Consider the following 22579-nt stretch of genomic DNA (forward strand, 5'->3'; position numbering starts at 1 on the left):
TCCTGAAGTAAAATACAGATGTGAGTTTACTTCAGCATCCAAGTCTGATTTAGAGACTAGGTTCTAGCTCTTCCCTAAGTATCTGTTCTGGGGAAGCATTTGGAAAGACGGGACTGGGCCAATATCTGTACTACCTAGGAACAATTTTATGAAACAGCTTGTATTAGCATACAACAGAATACCTTTCAAAGATGTAAACTTCATTTATAGACAGGATTCATACTTAATCACAAATTATCTGGAGGAGAAGGAAAAAAGTCATTCCTAGCCAGCAAAATTATTTAGGCCAAAATTCATGTCAAGTTAATATGTCTCCTCTAGAATGTTTGAGTCATGAGCTCAGACCTGAGCAGCTACCAATTGTACCATGTGCTATGGTACAAACAGGAAAACCCCAGCATTAGAAGCTTTCAGCACTAACAGCTTGCCAGCTTTAGGTATTCAAAAATACATTTCATGGTGATGGAAAGGCTCTCTAAGACCTGGCTGGAGAGATGAATAGATGGAAACACTGACATGTTAAAGACTTTTAAAAATAACCTTTTTAAAAGAATGTCGGTGGACATTTATTCATGAGAACACCTGCTTATGTAATTTAGCATCAAGCAGGGTAGATGTTTTAGGCTCTTTTAAACCTTGTGGTAATGACACACTATTAACCCAGCAAGACTATGTAAAAGCCTTGAGAACAGCAGAGAGATTTCTTCTGGATCATGGTAACTTCTGAAGGTAAAAACAGGAAAATGAAACAGAAGCTTAATGGCATGGTTTGTACTTGCTGGAAAAGGTCAGCACAGCCCGCTCTAATCAGAGGAAATCACCTATTAGGAAACTGATAATTCCAAAACGTTTCAAGGTATAGTATGTTCATCCTGGCACTTGAGTTCCTGACTGTGTAATTACTGAGCATCTAACTGCGGATTCTGTATTTTCAGTTGCTCGTGTTTCACTGTGCATCCCAGAAAAGATGGACTTTATTTTCTGAGCCACAAGGTCTATTTTAATCCTTTGGTGGTTTTTTTCCCATAAAATTATTTGCTTGATAAAACTTTTTTTCAGATACTTAGAAATCTATGTTTCTGAAATCTAAACATATATAAGTATGTATGTATATTATACAGTAATTTTTTGTTATGCAAAGGAAAGATATTTTTGCTGACTTTTTTCATTTAAAGGTAACAGCAGTAGAACTTGGAAAGAAAAAAAAAGGTTCTATTCAGCTATTTCTTAAGATATAAATCTTTTCTGGGTCTCATTGAGACAAAATTATCTAGCTGATATAAAGGTAGGTAAAATGCCTGGGGAAGGGCCCCAAATGTTACATAAGCCCCAATAAGCATTCTTGGGCTCCTCCTTGGCTGAGAGACCACACTTCAGTGAAAGCCAGTCTGCTTGCTTGCAGTAATCAGGGTATAAAGCAAGGCTGAGACCCTCAGGTGCCCAATTTAATTTTATGTGTCTGAGTTAAGTACTTAACAGCACTGTGAGTAGGGTGGAGGCAGAGGATTTTCCTAAGGCTTTCTAACAAGACAAGTGCAACAAGCAAGAAAAACTGTTAGGAGTGACCTCATAAAAAGTGAACAGCGCGGACAGCACCATACTCCAGAACCCAATCAAGAAGGCAAATGATAAGGGGATAAAAGTCTGTAGCACACATGATAATGTAAGCATCAATAGTCCTAAAAATATGAAGGGGCAAGTGACCTATGCCTGTCCATATATCCATATCTGTAAGTGTATATAGCCAATACAGGAATGTTTAACCTCACAAGCAATAAAAATGCAGATGATAAAGAAACTATAAGATAAAAATAGAACATATATTCTGTCTTAAAATATTTACCCTAAGTAAGCATTATGTGTATATGATGCAAAGACATAACTACCACTGGGATGTCTGGTGAAACACTGAAATAGTGCAGACTGAAGGCAATGTAAACCTCAGCCATCCATATGCTAACCAACGTCTAGCTTAGGTCTACTATAGGATGTCACGTAGGCATGACAAAATGCTAGCAGAGAACTAGAGCCCATAGTCACCAGGGTAGGTATCAGGTCCACCTACCCTAATGCCCATTCCCAGAAATTCTGATTAGGAGGTCTAATCCTGAGAAATACTTTTAATGAAATATGACTAAAGTATATTTAATAACATAAAAGTCCATGGTTTATTTAGAAAATTCAAAAAGTGTTTATAGAAAAGCAAAATAGTTAGATTCCTATTAAAAACAAACGAATAAGCCACCGCAGAACAGCCTTGCATAATAGCACATGTGGGAAGTAAGACAAGGGGATGAGGAGTTCAAGGCAAGCTGGTGTAAAATACACTGTGCACTAGGCAAGACCCTGTCTCTAACAAAGGGAAACAAAGCAAAGCCTTCCTTTACCTGAGAATGGCAGACTAGCTGTCTTCAGTGACTTGGTCGGGGGAAATTTAAGGCAAAAATAAACATTAACAATAACAAATTTATATATGCTTCAAGGGAAAAGACTAGATAACTACACGTCCGTGTTACTAGTGGCTGACTCCTGATGATGAGTTACATAGAGCTGGTTGTTTACTGGGACACAGTCTCATTACATAGCCCAGACTGGCCTTGAATTTACTAAAAAGCCCAGGCTGACAATTGCAATTACAGGTATATATCATCACTGCTGGCTTTAAAAACAGTTCTTGGTGATTTTCTTCTATGAAATTGTCACAATTAGAATGGACAACTTTTTTTTTAGAAAAAAAAAATTTAAAAATCCATTATGCCACAAGCTTATCCAAAAGGACATGTGTGAGGGTCACATGGGCTCAAGAGTTGTCTGTCAGCAGTGCGCCACCCATCTCTTTCCAAAGGCCTTTCGCTTAGCTGTCATGTATCCCTTTCTGTACCATGTCCTTACCAACTTCCAGCTAGCCCAACGCTGACCTCTAACTATTGAAAGAAAAGATCAGGTCGAGAAAATAATCACAGTGTGGGTGGTGACCTCTGCACTGTGCAGCCCTAACCTCTGGGGAGCTGAGAGAAGCACTCCAACCTCAGATGTTCTCAAAGTGTGAGGTTCAGATGCAAGTCCATGGGAACATGAAACCCAAACAAAGGGAACAGTGTACCTCTCCACTGCCCACTGCTGGATCCACCACGGCCGGGGCCTCAGCGAGAAGACCGATACCTGATGACCCCTTAGAATTGAGTTTCCCGAGGGAGGCTGCCTTAAGCAGTTCATCCATTTTCTTCCTAGTTTGCTCCTTGGCCAAAGCCAGCTCCCTCTTTATAACTTCTGAACCATGCCAACGCTGCCATCCACCAAAGCAGTATCGAAGAACTTGTTTCCGGTTAAACTCAGTAGCCAGCTGTTGTTTTCTAGGAGACAAAGCACTTCCATTCAAACAAAGAAGCCATGCACACTGTTAGTTGATAATACAAATGAAACATAAGGTCAAAGAGGCCTCTGAAATGCTCCATGTTACATTAAACTAAATTGAATACTTCACATTCCTCAGAGCAGACTCTCATCAAAGGCATCGATACCCAAGAATTACCTTCAAGGTGAAAACACGATTGCACTGTTCTACCTTTCCAATAAAACATATTTCATTTTACTGTGCATACATGTGACTATTTTGAAAAGAAGAATGAATTAGGGGTGGAAATCTAAGGCAGATAGTTAAGAGAAAACTCAGTAACCTAACCATATCATTACGCAATGATGCCAATAATTAAGACTTATCAAAATCCAAGTGAAACTCTGAGGATGATGTTGTTAAGACCTGCTGAGGGAGAGAAGTACTGAAGAGGGCTCACTTACCAAAGCCCTGACCTGAATGAATGAGTTGGGTTGAAGACATCAGCTAAGCACCAGACACATGTGAAGGTCCCAGCCCAGGCTACAGTCTGATGGAGCTCATTCATCGCCCAAGAAAGAGCTCCTTTAGGCTCCTGGAACCTTCATAAATGAGTGAACCTGGCTGGTGGAGTTAGGAGTGGACAGTATTTTTTTTTTTTTTATTAACTTGAGTATTTCTTATATACATTTCGAGTATTATTCCCTTTCCCGGTTTCCGGGCAAACATCCCTCTAATCCCTCCCCCTCCCCTTCTTTATGGGTGTTCCCCTCCCCATCCTCCCCCCATTGCTGCCCTCCCCCAACAATCTAGTTCACTGGGGGTTCAGTCTTAGCAGGACCCAGGGCTTCCCCTTCCACTGGTGCTCTTACTAGGATATTCATTGCTACCTATGAGGTCAGAGTCCACAGTCAGTCCATATATAGTCTTTAGGTAGTGGCTTAGAGTGGACAGTATTGTATACCCCATGGGAATCTTCCCCAGGAGACATCAGGGTAGAAGCTGGTCAAGAATTCAAGCCTCGGGACTGAGGAGAAGGCTCAGTGGATAGAGCATTTGCCACACACCTGTAGGGTCTGAGTTCAGAACCAATGTAATAACCAGGTAGGCGTGGTAGCTTGTCTGTCAGCTCAAAACACAGGAAATGCAAAGGAGGAATCCTTAGAACAAGCTGGCCAGCCAGACCAGCAAGGCTCTGGCTTCAGCAAAATCCCTTGACTCAATATGTAAGACAGAAGCAACCTAAGACACTTGACAGCAATCACTGGCCTCTGTCTGCACACATGTGAACATCACATATGCAGGCACCCACACACGTATATACATACAAACACACGCATGCATGCGCGCACGCGCGCACGCGCACACACACACACACACACACACACACACACACACACACACAGAATACAGGACTAGAGGTTTCTTACATCTACCTCCTATTGGAAGGGGTGGTTATCACCATAACCTTAGAACGCATTATGTGATTAATTATGTGGAATCATGTGTCCATTTGGAGACTTAAAATCAAGTATTATTGACTTGCCTTCTTTTAAAAAGATTTATTTATTTACTTTATGTATAAGTACACTGTCTCTGTCATTCAGACACACCAGAAGAGGGTATTGGATCCCATTACAGATGGTTGTGAGCCACCATGTGGTTGCTGGGAATTGAACTCAAGACCTCAAGAAGAGCAGTCAGTGCTCTTAGCCACTGAGCCATCTCCCCAGCCCCTTATTTGCCTTCTTAATTTTAGCTTGTAAATACAACCAAGTTCTTTTCTGTTAAAATTATATATGCACTCTAGGGTCCTATCAAAAAATCATAACCATTTAAGTCAGTGAGTATGGAGAACGTTTTTTCTATAGACTTTAAAAAAGGAGATTCATTTAGTTTTGTATATGACTGTTTTGCCTGCATAAAAATATGTATGTGGACCATGCGCGTGTATATAGTATCCACAGAGACCAGAAGAGGGCGTCAGATGCCCCTGGAACTGGAATTACAAAAGACTGCGACCCCCCACTTGTAGGTACCCAAAACTGAATCAAGGGGCATCTGGAGATGCAAGACCATCAACCAAGTGCTTGTAATTGATGAGCTATCTCTCTAGCACTATTTCTATAGTTTTATTTTTATTTTGTTTTTGTTTGTTTGTTTGTTTTAATGTTTACAAGACTTCTGATCTCTGCTGATTAACTACGGTGAAAACTGTTACAATGTAACTTAATATAGCACTTTATGAGTAAACTTAAATGAAGCAAAAATATATATATAAGTGAGACAGAATTTCACCAAACTGTATGTATCCTTGCTACCAGCAATGCACTGCGATTTCTGTTCTTTTTTTTTTTTCTTTTTTTCTTCTTTTTTTTTTCTTTGCGATTTCTGTTCTAATACAACCTTGAGACACAAGCAACTCAGCTGCCATGGTTTCAACACACCTTCTAAAAATGTCGTCTCAACTCCTATTCTAACAGTATGAAGAACTGGAGCCTTGAAAAGGTAATCTGGGAGCTGGGCACTGAGGCTCAGTGTCACCAGCCCTCCACTCCCTGAGAATAGGCTAATCAAGTCATGAAGGCTCTGACCCCAGCAACACTAATGCTCTTAGCTTGGAGGTGGGTTACCAATGGGAACGGCGAGGGCCCCAGTTCCTGTCTGTCCAGTGTGTGCTTCCTTGCCCTTGTCATGACAAAACCATGCTCTGGATTTCTAAGTCCCAAGAACTGTGGACCAAATAAACCTCTACTGTCCATAAATTATTCAGCCTATGATACTCTGCCACAGAGGCAGAGAAAGCGACTGGGACATCTTCCAACAGCATATATCATTATATTTAATTGATCTCTATAATTCTTTGATGATGGTTGACATATACTCCGTGACTGGCAGGTACTTTCTATAGTAAAAGTGCACTGTGAGTGATAATGAGTGCGCATGCATCTAGAGTGGAAATAAGTAAGGAGACTGCGTCTGATACAATTTTAGAAGAGGCCGTAAGTAAGTAGCAGAGGAGGAGGAGGAGGAGCTAAGCTGTAACAGCTAAGCAGGGAGACAGGCAAAAAGCCTGAAGTCTTCTCCAGTGAGGAAAATTCAGACATTTTAGGATAGAAGATGCACGTTGCTGAGTCTGATTAACACGACATCCAATTTATATCGATCTCAGGGATGCGTGTGAGATGTTCCTGGTGTGCTAACATAATTTTTACAGCATAGACAGCCCAGAGCAGCACTGAGGTTTGGACCTTGTAAAATTCTTTAGATACTACAGAGGACAAAGGGAATCTTTTATGACTATATCAAGACTAGGAGGGTAGGAAAATAAGCAGAAAGGCACAGAGTGCTGAAAGCCCACTCTGTGATGGCCACACAGGCGCCCTGAGTGCAGTCATGCTTTCTGTATTTGCCGACTAAGGAGGAAGGGTCGAAGGCACACGCTAGGAAACGAGACACAGGCTGCTTTGGTGCCCGCTGCTCTGCACTTCATGTTGGCATAGTGACAGCATCCCTGATGAATCGACTTCTATGCCTTTTAAAAGATCGCACTAAAACTCGCTAGTTCTGGAAGAGGGGTGAAATCACCTCCATTTCATAAAATCTCAGTGAGAGGCAATCACTTAGGTAAGTTTACCTGAAGAAAAGGCTTGAGACATACTTCCCAGACAACCACAAAGAAGGACAGAGTGCCTCATGGAAAAGAGCCTGCCCCAATATGCTTGTGAGCTAAATCAGAACATTTCTAGCGAGAGCGTATAAATTGATCATCATAATTACATAACTGTCTGCAAAGAAAGGCTGTCTCTCTGGATCTAAGAGCACAGAACAGCAAAGACTTAAATAGGAATTCCATGTGAATCACACTACCCAGGATCAACACCTTTGCCGGTGCTTTTAGTGAGAGCTGTGCAATCTGGGGCCTCAAAGTCAGGAGAGCACCCAGCAGATCTGGGCTAGTCGGTACGTGGCTGACAGTCTCTACGCTTCAGACTCACCCTTAGAAATGGGTCTGAGAACTCTGCACTGCCTGATCTTCAAATGTTTTTTTTTTTTTTTAATTCTTTTGGTTACCTATATAAAACAAACTGTAAAAATACAGAATGAAATCCATAATAATGCTATCTTATGGCGAGTCTTCTGAACATCTAAGCCGTGTTCTAATGTTTCCATTGTTTCAGGTAGGGCTTACACAATCGGCATATGGAGATCAGAGGAAAACTTTTCTCCTTCCACCATGTGGGTCCTGGGTCTTGAATTTTTCAAGAGGGAATGGGAGGGGATACATATCCACATGCCAGGGACCTGACTAAGTACAGAAATCTGATGCAGAATGTAAAAACAGCAGTGACGGGAGCAGCTGCATTTGGGACGAGCAGGTTCAGCAGGAATGGGAAAGAGCACACTAATGCATTCAATAATGCACTAGGTAGCCCCCAGGGAATCAGGGGATATAAGACAATTTTGTCTAAAGGAGTTTTGACAGTGAGCCAGGCAGTGGGAGTCCGGTCCTCTGACAGATCTATTAGGACTTCACTAGATGCATATGCCATGTGACCTATGGCCATCCACCTGGGGATCTGGGTGAGCGGAGGTAGGAAGGTGGCTGAACATGATTAACAGAAGCTCTCTGCATATGGCTCCCCAAAGAAGGCTGGACTGAGAAGTGTTGGAAATGAAGAATTATGGATAATCAAGGGTTTTAGGAAGGAAGAAGTGGGAGTCTTAAGAAATGAAAGGGAGAGATTAAGGCAAGTTCAGGCATGGCCAGGGGCTTGATGTGAGGACTGCAGCACAGGAGATGAGGGAGGTGGTTGGTACAGCCTAGGGCAGGTACCTCCTAGGAAAGACCAGAGAAAGCAGGGGAGCAGGACTCAAGAAGAGCTGGCAGAAGATACTGAAACGAACACTGCTTATTCCCAATTTCCTGTGGAACTGTCTAACGATTCAAGAGGGAAGGGAGTAAGAGCTATGGCACCAACCTGTGAAAGTGAATGTGCTCGTTGAGACCGTCACAATTTCAACGCCACAACGTCAAAGACATGAGGAACAGAGTTTCGTTGTATTACCTCAGCAAGTGAATGTGGAAATGTTTCTTGTGCTGAGATTCTAGTATGATATTATACTGAAGTTTAATAAAGCTGTTTATTATAGTAACCACATTTTCATTTCATTTTACTTTTGGGGGACTAGGTCTCAGGGTAACCCAGTTCGGCTTCAAGCTGGCTATATGCTAAAGATCGCCTCCGGCGGCTGAGTATCTTTCCCTCTCTTCCTAAAAGATAAAATTACAGCCATGAACCATCAACCCCAACTCAACACTACTTCTGAGAGAGATGGCTGGAAAGTGAATGACCACAATTCCTATTAGGGAAAGCCAGATGCATTTGCAGAGTAAGTGCATGAACCCTTGAAGTGGAGGTGAGACTGTGCATAGGCCCAGAAAGCAACAGCGGTTACTAAATTATAGATAGGAAGAGAGGGATCTGTTGTTGCTTTAGTGAGCAAGTGGGAAGAACAAAGCAGAAAGCCCACAAGGCTGGGCCTGCAGGGGAACAGACCATGAGGAGACAAACAGGGAACAAAACAATTGTGGGTGTAGAAATCAGGGATGTGGACTCAGTTCACATCTGAACAGACAAGTGACTTCAACAGCATTCTGCCATGACCCACAGCATTAGCTGTGTCCTGTCAGGGCACCGGTGAGCCGTGAGCTCCCACGTGAGCAACCACTCTACCACTTGTCCTCCCCAGAGCATGAAGACTTCATTCAGTTAAACTCGGGAAGCAACGGAGCCTTCTTTCACGGCCTGGCTCACTTATCCCTGTAGTCAGTGTCCATCCAAGGATGGGGAGAAACCCCAGTGGGCCCAGTGAAGATGGCTGGGGTCTGAATTTCCTACAATGACGTTTAGGACAATACTTACAGAGAGCTGGGGACTCAGATGGGTCTGCAAGAACAGCTTCTTCCCTATCACTCTTTCTCCAATGGTCGTACACTTGTTCATTTGTTTGTTTGCTCTTCCTTCCTTCCTTTCCTTCTTTCTCTTTTTTTAAAATGTATTTATTCATTTTACAATCCAGTATCAGCCCTTCCCCTCCTCCACGTACCCCCTCATGCAAGTCCTCCACCCCCCCCCCCGCCCCCGTTTCTGCCTTCCCTGGATGTCACCCTCTCGGCCCCCACCCCCATCTGACAGCTCTTAGTTTTTACATCACAATCTACAGCAAATTCCCACATAGCAGAAAATCACCCTGGCCCAGGAGAGCACAGCTAAGATGCTGTCTGGCTTAACTGAGAAGCAGACTTTCTGGAGAAGGCTCTGAGTCAAGAGTGCTGAGGACAAGCCTCTCAACACACTTGCTCCATGTGGCTTTTCTGCGAGACACTTCTATGCTCTGGGCTTTCTTTTCCTTATCTGTGAAACAAGGGGCTGGATCAGACAATCCTGAGGTGTCATCCTGCTCTTGGATATTTTTTGTTCTAAGGTTTTATGGTGAAAACAGTATTATAAGTTAAATATTTTCTAACTTCAGCAGTTAAAATTTTTTAGTACCCATTCTGAACATTTAAAAATAGACACCTGAAAATAATTCAGATACCAGACTAAAAGTTCTGAGATCTTAAAAAAAATTGGCACATTATGCTATTACGAAATCTCCATTTAGTGCTTTTATATTTAAACTGTTTAATTGGAATGGAATCCTGAGTTCTCCAGATTTTTCATCTACAAGTTTCTTCTGGCATACGATGCTTGAAGGCAGCTTTTAAGTTTATCACTTCACTTTCCACTCTCTGCCCTCACATGGTCTCCAGTCTACATTCTTTACTCAGCAAACCTCACATCAGTTAGATTTCAGTATGCTGTCACCCCAGTTCCCACGCCAATCACAAGGCCCAGGGATTCTGGAAACAGATTAAAGGAGTGTTTTCCTCACTGGCCCTTTTCACAGAGATAATGCACCCCAGCACATGGTGCTTGAAAAGCTTTAGAACCAATGTAATTACTTTACAACCAAGTAACACCTAAACTTGTCCTGGCATATGACGTTTCCCATGGGGGCTGGGGAGGCTTAGAGGGTAGAGCATTCGGTGCTCTTTCAGAGAACTTGAGTTCAGTTCAGAGGGTCTAAGACCTCCATAGGCACAAGGAATGCACTCGAGGCACATAAATACACACAGACAAAACACCTACATGTAAAATAAACGTAACTAAACTTTTAAAGGTGGGGAGCGCAACTGATAGCATAGCTTGGAGGACTGGGTTCAGTTCTCAGAACTCACAGAAAGGCCCACACCACCCATTAACTCCAGCCCCAGGGAATCTGATGGCCTCTTGGGGTTTCTACAGGCTTCTGCATACATGTGATACTCATGTGGGCTCACACAAAAACACACACATTAAAAATACATAAAGAATGCAAGCAAGCAAGCAAGCCAGCTTCTCGGAAGCTGATGGACTTGAAGGCCACTTGGTTGATTATCTCCGGCTACACCAGATACCTACACTCCACACAATGAAGTCAGTTCTACACAACCTGAGGCACCTACCTGGCCAGTGACATTTTGCTGTGCTTTCTTAGCAGCAGCAGAGAACATACTCCTCACTGTACAGCACTGCTGAACACCCACACTGTCCCTAGATACTGTTTTCCTCACCCAGGGCAAAGGACCATGTACCCAACGCCTACATGACCTCCCAGGGCTGATACCATCATAGGCTTGTACAGCTGTGCCTTTCACTGTCACCCCTCTTCCAGACGCCACACACTTAATTTTTCATCCTGAATGGATGCCAGAGTTGTCATTAATGATTGCACATAAGAACATAATGCTTTCTTCAACCTAGGTGTGTCCCAGTAGTAAAATATGCATTTAGCAAATGCAAAGCCCTGAGTTCAACATCCATCACCACCAAGCCACAGCCACAAAATAAAACTGACTGCATGTAAAGTTAAACTTGGAAATGAAAACAGAAAATGTATTTAATTTTAAGATAATAAAATAAAAAAGCTTTATTTGAGAATAAATTCTGTTTGACACAGCACCAGTAAATAGGGACTTGATCTAAAAGCATCAGAAACCTCTAAATAAGGTGTGGAACAAAAGACAGCAGTGTGGGAGGAATCGCTCTTGGCAGGTTGGCCCTCCCAGATGGATGCTTGCCGTGTCCTTAATTAACATTCTATGTACAGAGAGCGATTCTATCAATGAGATTTATTGGCATATAAAGCAAGCTCCCTCTTCAGAGCTGTGAGATGGTACATGGCACATGGGGCTGTTAGCATGCAAAGCCCCATCCTTCCTTCACCGAAAGGGAACGAGCTCCATCAGTACCTCAGATAATCTGCTTCACTTCTAATGGTCAGCTATGTCCTTCTACCTGGGTAACATGGAAGAACAGGTCACCGTATCATAAGATGAGTCTAGTGGACAGCATTTCTGAAGTTGATTTTTGGGCTCTTCAGAGGGAAGATGCCCTTGATAAGTATACCAGAAGGATTTTCAGAATCTAAAGAATGGTACCTGTTTTCTTCCCTAAGGTCATTTTCCAAGGCTTTGGTCTCTCGTTCCAACTTCTGGGATCGCGTATGGTCTCTCCAGGCTCTCAGGACCTTCAGTTGAAGCTTCCAGTCAGACAGGGTCCCTGCTTTCCCCAGCTTAATCCTATGATCCAGAATCAGCTTGTGCCAGGCAGAGAAATACCGTTTTTGACACTGAAGTGGAAAGATTTGGAAAATCACCACCAATCAGCTCTTGTGTTTCAAATATGCAACATTGACAGCCCTGTCCTCAGATTTCCCCATCACATGAATCGCGCACAAACGTTACCTGTGATTCTAATGGAAGGGAACAAAGCTCAATTCTTTCATGTTTCTAGGAATGAGGAATTTAAGTCAGGCATCTGGGGTACCCAAAGCTTCAGGCCTTAAACCAAAATACTGAATTCTTATTACAAGGCACTGGTCCTGTGTTAAACTGGGATAGCAGCTCATGTCTTAGACAGGAACTAGAGGCCTTAAGAATTTGTGAGAGCTGCTTCCACTAAGACCTACCCCACTGAGATGTCTTGGGAACTTCAAACAGTAAGCCTTTAGCTCAATCCCCTCGAGCACCCCTTGTGAGCTTCACCAGTGAACACGAGTAACAGTTGGGGCCTGTGCCTTGACAAGGCAGTTAAAAATGACTAGTTTATCTGGGCTACCACTAATCATGTTAGTAGGGTTTTGATGAGTAGGCCTAGAGATTTCCAGCCCTCATGTGCCTATGTAGCCAATAGCAAATTAGACAAGGTCTACCAAGTTCCCAGAGCATGCTTTAATCCGGGTCTAAGGAGAAAAATCACTGCTACCCAGTCCTTGTCTATATACTCTATCCTTATTAAAAAAAAAAAAAAAATCAAACGAACAAGCAAAATCATTCTTTCTAGATCCCTCTGCTGTCACCTCTTGGTGTCAACACCAGCCATACCATGTCACATTTCCTTGTCTTTACTTGCTGCCCCTTCTCTGCCTATGTCAGGATTACTTCCCACAGTTAGTCCATGGCCAACTCCTCCACTGTATTCCAGTGAGCTTTGCATTCTTCAGTCAAGCTCTCCCCACACTTCAGCAGGATCTCTCCCTTAGTTTACTGATTTCCATGAAACTGTGAGACTCCCCAGAGGGCATAGGACCTTAGCTAGGAATGACAAACCTGGCAGGGGCTCTAAAGTAGAAGATCAAACAGAAAGCAGCAGCACAGGAAGTGGCCCTTTGGGAAGGTTGGGTTTCAAAGAGCACAGGCTAACTCACAGCCTTCTTCCTTTAAAAACACTTAACATACACACAACAACAACAACAACAACAATAAAAAAAACATTAAAAGACCAATAAAATATAAAGAAACATGTTAGACTTCTCGGTCAGAATTACTTTTCTATTCAGGATATCAGTTACATTCCAGTTTAGATAAACATACAAGGTTATAAAACCTCATCAGGAAAAACCATGAACAACATAAGCCAAGCCCTTCTTCCCTTTATATCACTTCAAATGAGGACACATTTTCAACTGGAGCGTACAAAAGAGGAGGGAGGGCGGGAGGCAGAAGAGAAAAAAGGAGAGACTTGGTGTACAAAGGGTTTGCCTTCACCCATCCACAGGGGACACACAGCTGCCAGGTTCAGGGGCTGCTTTGCCTTTTCCCATTATTTGCTTCTTTATCTTTTGGAATACAGCACCTTCAAATATTTTAGATTTATATATTTTATTTTTATGTGTATGAGTATTTTGCCTCTCTCTCTCTCTCTTTCTCTCTCTCTCTCTCTCTCTCTCTCTCTCTCTCTCTCTCTCTCTCTCTCTCTCTCTTTCTGAGCTCAGAAGTAGAAAATGGGTCCCCCTCGAACAGGAGTTAAGGATCGTGGAGAACTACCATGTGGGTCCTGGGAACCAAGCTCAGGTACCCTGAAAGCACAAGAACTCTTAACCACTAAGCTTGCTCTCCAGCCCCAGAACACAGCATTTTTGTTAATATGTGCCACTACCAAAAGGAAATGTCCTGTGCCTATTCCCGGACTCACTAAGGTTGTCCTCTCGAGCTGGGGATGGAGCTCGGTGGTAGAGATCTTGCATTAGCATGTGCAAGACCCTGGGGTCAAATCCTGGATCAATCCCTACTGACTGACTCAGTGAGACGCTCTACACATAGCCGTATTCGGTCTCTCAACTCCTGGAGCACATTTTATGGTGAAATAGTGCGACAGAACCCGACTTGATATATTACTTCTTGTATCTTTGTTCTTCTTTTTGGAACTTTTATGTGCACAGATGCTTTGCTTGCATGTATGTCTTTGTACTGGTTGAATTCCTGGTGTCTGTGGAGGCCAGAAGACGGTGTTGACTCTCTTGAACTGGAGATAGATATTTGTGAGGCACTACATGAATGCTGGGAGCCTAACCCAGCCCGGTGGAAAAGCAGCTTATGCCTCCCGTAATTGCTGACCAGCTCTCCAGCTCGTTTCCTTGGATTTTTATGACCCTCTGTTACAAAAGTCAAAGTAACTTCCATGTACTATTACATTTTTTAAAAGATTTATTTATTAATTATATTTAAGTACACCGAAGCTGTCTTCAGACACACCAGAAGAGGACATCAGATCCCATTACAGATGATTGTGAGCTACCATGTGGTTGCTGGGAATTGAACTCAGGACCTCTGGAAGAGCAGTCAGTGCTCTGAACCACTGAGCCATCTCTCCAGCCCTGTACTATTACTTTTTGAATTGTTATTATTTGTTTGTTTATTGATGCCAGAGATTAAACCCAGGGCTATCCACATAGACAAATAATATACAGCCAGGCTACACCCCTTGCCCTCTATTGTTCTACATGTACTATTTTATTCATTCTTAGATCATTATGATAAAAGAGAAATTGTAGCTATTCTTGTGATTCAGTTCACTGAATTAAAACTTTAGACAGAGATTTCTGGATAACTGAATTCACAAAGTAAAACATTAGTGTTAATCCCAAGGCCAAAACTAAAAATGCTGGCATCCTGGTAATGTCTCTAATTTATAGGTAATTAATTAGTCTATCCTAACAGTGAAGGATACATTCTCTGCTTTGAAACTGAATGAAAACTACATATAGCCTACCAAGGTAAAACAGCATCTCTAGAAACTTAGCTAAATTTAGGAGAGCAAAATTAGAGCCTATAAACTCTATAGTTAACATGTTTCTTTACCATCCCAGCGTTAGGACCCCAGGAGCAGAGGGCAGGTTTCCAGGATGTGGAAGGGGCCTGACTGCAGAAGCTAACAGCAACTCTGTGACAGGGGCCTGGAGCCCTGTGTTATTGAAATAAACTTGCTATTGGGCTTTCACCCTGCTTGCTCAAAAGCCATCTTATTAAAATTTAGATTAAAAAATAAAGAATGAATCAAAGATAGATGCTTAGTTATTCTTGATCTATAATTAATATTATTTAGGTAAACATGAGTCTGATAAATGTGCTTGAAGAAGACACTGGTAAAGGAATACACTCCCAGTCCTCTCATTTAACTTACAAGGGACAAGAAGTGTCATGCTTCCACAGATAACATCTATTTGTTCTCTTCAGTCTGCTATCAGTCACTTTTCTTATTGCTGTGGCAATTCTTGGCAGAAGCAATCTAAGGAAGGGTTTACTTGGGCTCCAGGTTCAAGGGCACAGTCTGTCATGACAGGGAAAGGAGGCTGCTCCTTACAATGGCCTAGCAGTAGTTGCAGTTTGAGGCAGTGAGCCACCTGGTACCCACAGTAGGGAGGGGAGAGGGATGATTACTGATCCAAACTAGCTTTCTCCTTTTTTATGTGGTTTGGTGCTGTTCACATTCCCAATGAGTCGTCCCTCCTCCAGTAAACCTTTCTGCAAAGTCCCTCACAGGTGTGTCTCCTAGGTGATCCTAAATCCAAGCAAAGTGACAAGGATTAAAGGTCACACCCACACCCCCAGTAAATTGCCTGTTGCTCCTGTCTCTCCTTCAGTTCACAGTCTAGAGCTGCAATAGTACTTGTGATGGTTTGTATATGCTCAGCCCAGGAAGTGGCACTATTAGGAGGTGTAGCCTTGTTAGAGTAGGGGTGTCACTGTGGGTGTGGGCTATAAGACCCTTATCCTAGCTGCCTAAAAGCCAGTATCCTGCTAGCAGCCTTCAGATGAAGATGTAGAACTCTCAGCTCCTCCTGCATCATGCCTACCTGGATGCTGTCATGCTCACACCTTGATGATAATGGACTGAACCTCTGAACCTGTAAGCCAGCCCCAATTAAATGTTGTCCTTATAAGAGTTGCTTTGGTCATGGTGTCTGTTCACAGCAGTAAAAGGCTAAGACAGAAGTTGGTACCAGGGACTCGGGTATTGCTATGATAGGCTTGACCATGTTTTTGTTTGGAAGAATGTGAATTTTGTGACTTTGAACTTGGAAAGCAGTAGAATCCTTTAAGTAAGGCTTAATGGACTATGCTAGTAGGAATATGAAAGACTTTGTGGCTGAGAGTGACTTGAACTATGCAGACCTGGCCCAAGAAGTTTCAATGGAGAAGAATTTCAGTATGTAGCATAGAGACTGTTGTGGTATTTTGGTGAAGAATGTGTCTGCTTTTTGCCATTGTTGGAAGAGTCTGCTTGAGGCTAAGGTCAAGAGAGTTAGATTAATCGCTTTGACAAAGGAAGTCTCAAAACAGTCTGGTATAAATTCTGTTGTGTGGTTACTAAAGTTCACTTTTATGAAGAGTGTTTTAATGAAAAGGAGCCAGCTGAGAAAGGAAAAATATAAAATATGTAGTTCGAGTATTAAAAGGGTACCAGGAAGTGAAATGGAGCTGAATCTGTGTTTAAGGATATTAAATTGAATTAAGGGAGTAGTGACTTTGGGGCAAGATCCCGCCCAACTAAATTTAGATTCAGTTATGGTGGTACACACCTTTAATTCCAGGAGATAAACCAAGCAGATCTCGGAGGTCAAGACCAGCCTGGGGATAGAGCAAGTTCTAGGTGAAGAAAAGCTTTTATTTTACATCCAGGCATGGTGGTACACACCCTTAATCCCAGGAGACAGGCATGCAGATCTCTGAGTTCAAGATCAATCTACAGAGCAAGATCCAGGACAGCCAAGCTTAGGCACTGAAGGAGTTGGAAAGGAGAAAGCCGGTGATAATGTAATAGAACAAAGGGTCCTGGTGTGTCTGTCCACAGCAGTAAACTGCTAACTAAGACAATGCTCTAGACCCTTGCTCTTCAAAGCACACTGGAGGTGGAAGAGGAGTGCATTCTGTTTAAGCTAGGAGAACTGGGAAGTTTTACTAGCCAGGTAACTAAGAGGTTTTGGTTGCTGATGGTGTCCAGATATAATCATATCTTCTCCCTGTAGCTTGACCATCTATTTATTACAGGCTTGATATGGTAAATGATCCAGAGAAAATCATGGCGGGGATGAACTGTACCTAAGTATGTAGCTATAATAATTCTTCAAATACAATACTACAATATGAGAGAAAGTTTTAAAGTGAAATGCTGTCTTCCTCTTAAAATCTTCCACAAGACAGCATTTGGTTTTAAGATTTCCACTAGAGGGAAGAAATGACAACCTACCCTGCTAAATTTATTACCTGCACTGGAGTTGCCCTCGTTTTGTTGGCAAGAAAAGCTCTTCCCTGAAGTGTAATCACACTGCTGTCACCGCAGATGATTGACACTACGTGGAGCAGCAATTTGCTATCTAATCTTCATTGTAATTCTAACCCTGTCACTAGAGATGCTTGTTCTGATTAATGAAGTGGGTAACTCATCAAAATTCCTTAGCTATTTCCCTTTTGTCAGAAAGCTCAGTGATAATTGCATCAAAATTCTCTGTCATGGAAAAATAAACAATGAATTGTAAAGAGGACAAAAGTGTCAACAAGTTTACAATTTATTTTTGCTGAATGGAACTAACTGTGGTGCAACCTGTGGCCTAGGGGACTTGGCTGAGGTTCGAATGTCAGGGAGAAGGTTGCCCTCCCACAAACACCCTAAAGACTCTTTCTGCTCCCATTCTGAAAGGAGCAGACATCCCACACTGCAACTGGAAAAAAATCTCCATTGCCTTGTTTTCCTTTGTGAATCACTGTTCAAAAAAAAAGCACCACAGAAGCTACAAAGAACCTGGGACTTGAAGAGGATCTTTTACCACAGCAACAGAAGTCTGCAGTAGCGAAGTGCTCTATAACCTATCCTTCTCATCGTTTTGCCTCCCCACATCCCAGAGAAAAGAAATCAGGACTCCTCACACCCCACTAATTATCTAGATTCCTTAACTGACTTCACTAGAAGATCAGAAGACAGGCATCAAGTTTCTAGGACAGAGTGCTAGGCCTGGGACTTTACGTCAGACACCATGGAAAACTCCAGAGGCCTGAATGCCTCTACAAGGAGACACTTCTATATTCCATTTCATTCTTCTTTTATATTTATTTTTTTACAACCCTTGGTTTGAGATTTAACAAGCACATCCAAAAGCACAGAATCAGCTTTCACCCAGCTTTACAACTTATCTAAACTCCTGCAGATCAGGAGCTTCCTCTGTCTTCCTCACCGTCTCCTCACCTGCAGACTCTAAAACCCCAGACATCAGACACTGTAGCATTCCACTCATAAATGTGTTACTATGTATACATAACATATTAGAAGTTTGGCAAACTCTGAATGCTGTTAGGAAGTTTCAATCAACAATACTGTGTTTATCGAATAGGTATTCTGTGTTGTTCTAGAAGGAGTAGACTTCAGGAAGGAACTGGTTAGTCTTACTGCAATGTAGCTTACAGCCTGACCCCTGTAGGGCAGGGTTCCTTTCCCAGCCCAGCCTGAGGTAGATTTAGGATGCTACCATGTCTTTATGAAGGCTGACCATCGTTCCCCACCGCCTTCCTTTTCCTTTGAGATACTCTCATCCCTACATTAGTCCCTAATCTCTGCTTCCCCTTCTCCAGACCTGGGCACTCACACACAAAGACTATGCTAGGAACACATCTTACCTCAGAGAACATCAGACAAATGCTTGTTTCAGCTCCAGGGTGGTCCAACAGGGGATTTTTATAAATATTCACCAGAAATGTCTAGTGTTTAAGAAAAAAATCCACCAGAAATGTCTAGTGTAAAAAACAATCTACTCTGTAAATTTTTAGAGAATGGCCTGCTTACGCCATGGGCTTCGCCTTATTTTATTTTGGTTTTGGTTCTTTAGACATAGAGACTCTCTGTGTAGCCCTGACTGTCCTGGAACTTGCTCTATTGACCAGGACAGCCTCAAAATCCACCTGTCTCTGCCTCCTGAGTGCTAGGATTAAAGGCATTCGCCACCACTGCTCATCTTTCTCCTTTCAAAAAGCAGATTTCAATCAGTATCTTCTTAAAACAAAGCAAAACAAAAAAACAACAAAACAAATATACTGAAGATTAGGCGTTGGTAGAGACTATGTGGGGTCTTGGCTTAAGACCCAACCCTGGAAACAAACATTGTTGAAGAATAGGAACCTCTGGGCTTATGGCACTTTGGAAGGACAAACACTGGCTCAAAGTTGACTACACAAAAGTAAGCCACACATGTCTCAGACACCTGAGGAACTATCTCGAACATAATGCCTTTGGCAATAACCTAGAGGCAGAGGCTCGCCAGGCTCACACTCTGCATGCACGTTTCCAGCTCTCTTTCTCTGCACTTTGAGGCCCCTCCCTCGTCAGGGAGGACAGTGGCTGTCAATCCAGAAATGGCTTTGCTTCTGTGCTCACTCTGTGGGCATTCCCACAACAGTAAGATCTTTGGAAGGGAACCACGCTGTACAAATGAGGCACTTAACTACAGGTTCCTGCATCCTGGCAGGAAGAAAATGCAGGTTTCCCCACATATATCACCATGCTTTCTTGATCTAGTTTAGGGTGAATATTTGGAAGGCTCCAAGCCACAGGCATAATATTAACAATGATTCCTGTGGGTCATTACGATCTTACCCTCTAGCAGAAAAATCTAACCAAATAAGCAAATCAAAATCTTCTCCCCAGAGAATGCAGATTTAGGCTAATATCACCCCATTTTCTATTGTTCTCTGAGACTTTCCCAAGCAGAAGGGATCATAGAGTTTCTAATCTTATTAAACAAAAATGTATTTCAGAATAGAGAATTAAGAAGGCACTTTCCAAACAGTGTTAAGAATTTCATGGTTAATCCCATGTTGTTTCTGCTAATTAGCTATGACACATGAATTGCTGAATCTCCCAGAGAGATTTCACTGCCAGATCAAAGAGAAGATAGGAGAGGGCCTACTGGAAAGTTGCTATCTGAAAACAAGTTCGTGACACAGTGAAGGGGACGCTGAGGAGATGGGGAAGAGGATGTATGCTGAGTGCCACCTGAATGCATGTGCTAACAGCAGAGCCCAGCCCCTCTCAGCAATCTGTTAATTATGTAGCCACCAGCACTGAGGCAAGAGGCCAGCCTGCTTTCAGTCTGAGCCCAGCCTGAGTTACACTGCAAGCCTTGGGCTAGTCTGGGCTACCCTAGGAAATTTGTCTGGGGGGAAAAAAGGCTAACTAAATTAATAAATGAGATGCCAAGAATTTAGAGGTACAATGAAAATCCAAAATCAAAGCACAAGAAATGATAGACTTAAACTGGAGCAACTCCTAGAAAGAGATTTCCCTGATAACATTCTATATGAATATCTGTATCAGGACTTGCTGTGAAATATTCTGAGCACACAGGCTCAGACCCTGTGAGTCACTCACTGTCCCTGACGTGAGTCACTGGGCATTTTCCTCTGGTTCACCTGTGGCCTGTGAAGGCAGCTTTGGGCTCCCTTAGAAATGGGCAGAAATGTAGAACCAGACCTGTGCTGGAATTTACCAAAAGACTATCCTATTTCCAGCTGTTATGAGGATTCAGGTAGGTAAATCTTACTGTATTTTAGACATCCACTGCAGAAATTGAAAGAGGTTTAAGATCCATCTCATAGTAAACAATACAATCATACAAAAGGGGAAGAGAAGACCTTAAGTAATGTTGGGAAAATAATATTTTGACTGAAAACTGTAAGGCTAAAAGCGAAACTACTTCCTGGTTCTCCTACTCCACCTTGGGATTAGCAATTCTCAACGCACATTGACAGCAAAGTAAGACCAAAGTACAAGTCAACAGAATGTGGACAAATGAGCCGGCTTTCTTTAGTCAGGGGAAAGGGCTACAAATATAGGGGGGACACCTGGATTACATCAAAAATATCATTATGAATTCACAATGACAATACAAATTCAGACAGTTCAAATGTAAATTACAAATAAGGGAAGGGAAGAGATAATATGACTCCCATCCCTGTACTGTTAGTCTAGAATTAGAGGGATTGGATTATGGGAAAATTTTATATTTATAGAAAAAGAGAGAAAGGAGAAGAGACAGACAAACAGACATAAACATGACATATTTTCTATGCTATGGTGCTGTAATCAACACTTGTACATAGAATCCTGGTTCCTTTAAGGGAGAATGATCTTAAGAAACAAATTAAGACTACTGTACACACTGCTCTGGGGGTCATTCTTTTTATATCTTCTTAGCACACAGAAGTAGGATGCCTGAAAAAAGAATGGATGTGTGCTCCAAAGGCAGAGAAGGCAACCTGAAAGCTATTTCAAAGGCCAAAGATGGGACACTTTAAGCTACAAAATAAACAACAGTATAACCCAGAGAAAATACAAAATCAGTGAGTCCACACTGAATAAAACCAATAATTCACAAACCAACAAGCAAATAATCGACAAAAGGGCCAGTTCTTTCTCATAGAATTTAAGACGATACATACAGGAGAAACAGGAAACACAAAACCAGCACTAGGCAAATAGCACACTAACAGGAGTGCAGGCAGGATCCACCATAAATGTTCCAACTGCTGAGTGACAGTGGAACAACAGACGCTCACACACATTCACAAGCTCTCCTGTCAGTCATGAAAGGATAATGGTGACTAATGGGAAACTCAGGAGACACATGCTGGATTAAGTGCTCAACGATTACCTACGGCTTGACATGTAGGGAAGGCACCATATCACTCCTCATAGTATTCTTACTGAAAATTTCATTCCAAGCAACAGACACCAGGAGACACCCTAAGTTGAGAAAGATATTACAAAATGTCTAACCAGTTCTCTTAAACAAAATACCAAAGCAAGCAAACAAACAAACAAAACAAGTTTATAAGTACAAGAAAAGACCAAAGATCTGTCACATAATGAGGAGACGGAATAAGCAAGTCACGAGATGGGTGTCAGTGAGAACGTGACTGACGTTCTGACAGGGTCTCTCAGTGGTAACCATTTCTTAATCACAAGACTTGCTCAACACTGGAAAGACCGGTGACAGGAATTCAAAAACTGTCTAGGTAATTTTTGTATGTATTCTGAACGCCAAAAGCAACCTTCAAAATAGGACCTTAAACATAATAATGCCAAAAAAAATCAAGTGTAATCTGTGGTAAAACAAGGATCCTTCCTTCAAATGTTGTCAATTTTCTAAATATACTGGCATGTCCTTTTCAAACAAAGCAACCAGAGTTAGAGGGGCTACTACTGTAGTTACTGTTAACTCTGCAACTCCATCTAGAACACTCAGCATATCTATAATACATAGGATTTTTACCGTAAACTAGAATCCACTGCGATTTTTAAATTTTTGGAAATACATGTCTTACTTCTG

At 42.2% G+C, this 22579-nt stretch overlaps 1 protein-coding gene across 5 annotated transcripts in view; it reads right to left on the reverse strand.

Moving 5' to 3' along the window:
* Positions 1–22579, reverse strand: part of Ccdc191 (coiled-coil domain containing 191) — a 70727-nt gene that overhangs the window by 24969 nt on the left and 23179 nt on the right. For all 5 annotated transcript variants that reach the window (XR_005491341.2, XM_008768763.4, NM_001427765.1 and 2 more), the window contains 2 exons: positions 11862–12052; positions 3104–3353 (listed from right to left, as the gene is read on the reverse strand). Coding sequence is in view for 4 of the 5 variants with exons in the window: in XM_008768763.4 (XP_008766985.1) it covers positions 3104–3353; positions 11862–12052 (441 nt within the window). In the remaining variant the exon portion in view is untranslated. The remainder of the gene's footprint in view (positions 1–3103; positions 3354–11861; positions 12053–22579) is intronic.

This window comes from Rattus norvegicus, chromosome 11, assembly GCF_036323735.1.
Source record: "Rattus norvegicus strain BN/NHsdMcwi chromosome 11, GRCr8, whole genome shotgun sequence".
NCBI classification, from domain to species: domain Eukaryota; kingdom Metazoa; phylum Chordata; class Mammalia; order Rodentia; family Muridae; genus Rattus; species Rattus norvegicus.